A 3295-nucleotide genomic window follows, 5' to 3' on the forward strand; every position below is an offset into this window, starting at 1 on the left:
GAGTCAACTGTGGGTTGTCCCAGCCCCCATGAGGTTCCATTCACAGACCCAGAGGCACCACACCCCATCTGGAGACCATCTCCATGTGTCCATGAAGGACTGGGTTAAAGCCACTCTGGAAAGCAGAAATGGGGGTGTCATCTAGAAGTATTGTTCGTCTCAAGTGTTAGTTTACCTTTACATCACTGGAATGATTTTGTCAGCTTGTTCTGCCTCCTCACCACCTTCAGCTGTACACAATTTATGTTTAAATTCAGGTCAATTGACATCTACTCTTATGACAGCTGTGTTCTTCCCTGACCCTTAAAGCTATGAGACCCTATGTTGAAGGTCTTTAGGTAAAAGAAATTAGTGTCTTGCTGTCCATTGTTAATTCAATGGAGATGGGGGAGGGTAAGCTGTGCCTTCTCACCTTCACTTCTTTCCTGATCCTCTATAAAGACTCCAATTGGGCATAATTTTAAAAACCTTTTAAATAAACTTTATCGATGTAAACTTACATATAAGAAAACACACCCGGGTTGGCTCCGGTTGCAGAGTTGAGTGTCCTGAGAGGTCAGATTGCCGTCAGACATGGCTCATGAACATGGACGTAGTAAAATGGAACTTCCAAATTATAAACAATGGAAGATAGAAGGGACACCATTAGAAACTGTCAAGAAGAAGTTGGCTGCGCAAGGGCTAAGGGATCCATGGGGTCAAGGTGAAGCTTGGAGATACATGGGTGGCTTTGCAAATAGTGGTTCCTTTATTGGTGCATTATTAAAAGGATTCAAGTGGGGATTTGCTGCATTTGTGGGAGCTGTAGGAGCTGAATATTATCTGGAGTCCCTGAATAAAGATAAGAAGCATCACTGAGGATAATACCTGGAAGTACCATAGTGGTTTCTTAACTCTTCAGAATAAGATTTCTTCACTGTAGCCTACTTGTCTGGCTTGTCCCTTAAAGAATATTAGTAAGATTTAATAAAGTAAAATAATGTATATGCAAAAAACCCCACTCATTTTTGGTGTATAATTTTATGAGTTTTGGCAAACCTACATACCCCTGTAAAGCATAATTTGAAGCCAATGGCTTAATAGATAGGAAAACAATGAAATAAATGCAGATGGGGGGGTCAACAGTATTTCATATTCACCTACATTTCTCTAACCCCATGGGTGCAACATCGTCACATGTTAAGGCTCCTTTGCCATCAAACAATATTCAATATAGTTTTACTTGGATTTCATAGGAGAAAACAACTTGGATTGAACAGAAAACAAAATATGAAGTGGAAAGAGAAAAAAATTGCTACATTTCTTTTTTTAAATTTTTATTTGAGTTTGGGGATACATGTGCAGAACGTGCAGGTTTGTTACATAGGCTAGATTTCAAATATTTTTTTTTTCTGTATAACAAATATTAGCTCTTAAAAGTTCTTTGTAAAATTAAGAAATTTCGAAAGTAATGATGCTTTTTTTTGTGAACCACACATTTCAATTTTATACATTGACTGACTTCCACAAAAAAAGAGGATTATCATACTTCCTCTCCTCACATTCCCCTCTCCTCAACTTTCATATTTATTTATTTATTTATTTTTGAGACGGAGTTTTGCTCTTGTCGCCCAGGCAAGAGTGCAATGGCGCAATCTTGGCTCACTGCAACCTCCGCCTCCTGGGTTCAAGCGATTCTCCTGCCTCAGCCTCCCGAGTTGCTGGGATTACAGGCACCCGCCACCACACCCAGCTAATTTTGTATTTTTAGTAGAGATGGGGTTTCTCCATGTTGGTCAGGCTGGTCTCGAACTCCTGACCTCAGGTGATCCACCCGCCTTGACCTCCCAAAGTGCTGGGATTACAGACGTGAGCCACCACACCCGGCCTTCATATTTTTATTTTGACAAGTTTATAACATTAACATTGTCTTCAGTGATAGTCCAACAGTTTTGTATTGATCTATATTTAAATTAATTTGGTGTTCACCAAAACCTTTTTTTTTTTTTGAGACAGTCTCACTCTGTCATGATCTTGGCTCACTGCAACCTCTGCCACCTGGGTTCAAGTGATTCTCCTGCCTCAGCCTCCCGAGTAGCTGGGATTACAGGCACCTGCCACCATGCTCGGCTAATTTTTGTAGTTTTAGTAGAGACAGGGTTTCACCATCTTGGCCAGGCCGGTCTTGAACTCCTGACCTCGTGATCCACCCACCTTGGCCTCCCAAAGTGCTGAGATTACAGGCATGAGCCACCGCACCTGGCCCACCAAAACCTTTTATATGGCTTCTGCTCCTTTATATCTTTCTCGAAGTCTTCTCTTAATTGCCAGGATATCATCAAGTAGTTTCTCTGAGAGAGGCTCATAGACGCTGTGTTTCCTGATTTTTTTCTTCTTTGGGAAAGTCCTCTTTGCCCATGTGCGGGAACTTATTTGCATAAGATCCTTGGGTTACACTCCATTAGCCATTGGTCCACTGTCTTCTGCCATTAAGTTCTGAGGTCAGCCTGTCCCCTGCGTATAATGTGTTATTATTTGTCTGAATGCCTGAAGAATTCTTTATTTTTGAATTTCAATAGGTAGGTCAAGATATGTCTCAATATTGAATGTTCTATGTTGAAGTTGTTTGAAACACAACGTGTTCTTCAATTCAGCAGATTCACTTTTCTTTGTTTCAGGGATGTTCTCTTGAATATTTTTCTGTTCAATTTGTTGGGCTTTCTACTTCAGACACAATTTGTCATTATATTACATCATCTTCATCTAGTTCTCACTTCTTTCTATTGTAGAGGAGGAAAAATAATTTTCTCTACCTTTCATAGTTCTTAGTGAGATTCTTGTAATCAAAGACAGATTAACAAGAGAAAAACAGAAGTTGATTAACATGTATACCTCAGGTATACATGGGAGATACACAGAGAAATGAGTCAATCTCAAAGAAGTGGCTTTGAATTCAGCCTTATATACTATAGTTCACTGAAACAAACAGGAGTGGGGAAGGCCAGTTATGGAGAGGTAGCCAGGGAAAGCATGGGTAAACTAGGGTAAGGTTTGTTATGTGGATTTAAGTTGGTGCCTTCTGCATTGACAAGTCTTTTGTGATTCAGAGTCATCCTCTCCTCCTGGTACAGAGAGAAGTCATCCTTACAAATGGAAATTTCCTTTATATTTTCCTTACAAGATGGTAATTTGTTTTCAGAGCTAGTCCTTTGCTATTGTTCAAAATAATCCTTGCGCCAAAAAGGCATATTTTGGGGAGGCATATTCTGGTCTCCTACAGTCATATTTCAGATGTTATATTCTGGTCTCCTACACT

At 40.0% G+C, this 3295-nt stretch overlaps 1 protein-coding gene across 1 annotated transcript; it reads left to right on the plus strand.

The window, feature by feature from the left end:
* The first annotated feature begins 525 nt into the window (after positions 1-525).
* On the plus strand, positions 526-888 carry LOC107968313 (NADH dehydrogenase [ubiquinone] 1 beta subcomplex subunit 3-like). The gene has a single exon (XM_054666026.2). It carries the CDS (start codon positions 574-576, stop codon positions 856-858), a length of 285 nt encoding a protein of 94 aa, XP_054522001.1. The 5' UTR covers positions 526-573; the 3' UTR covers positions 859-888.
* Positions 889-3295: the final 2407 nt, after the last annotated feature.

This window comes from Pan troglodytes, chromosome 15 (assembly GCF_028858775.2).
Source record: "Pan troglodytes isolate AG18354 chromosome 15, NHGRI_mPanTro3-v2.0_pri, whole genome shotgun sequence".
In the NCBI taxonomy this organism is placed as follows: domain Eukaryota; kingdom Metazoa; phylum Chordata; class Mammalia; order Primates; family Hominidae; genus Pan; species Pan troglodytes.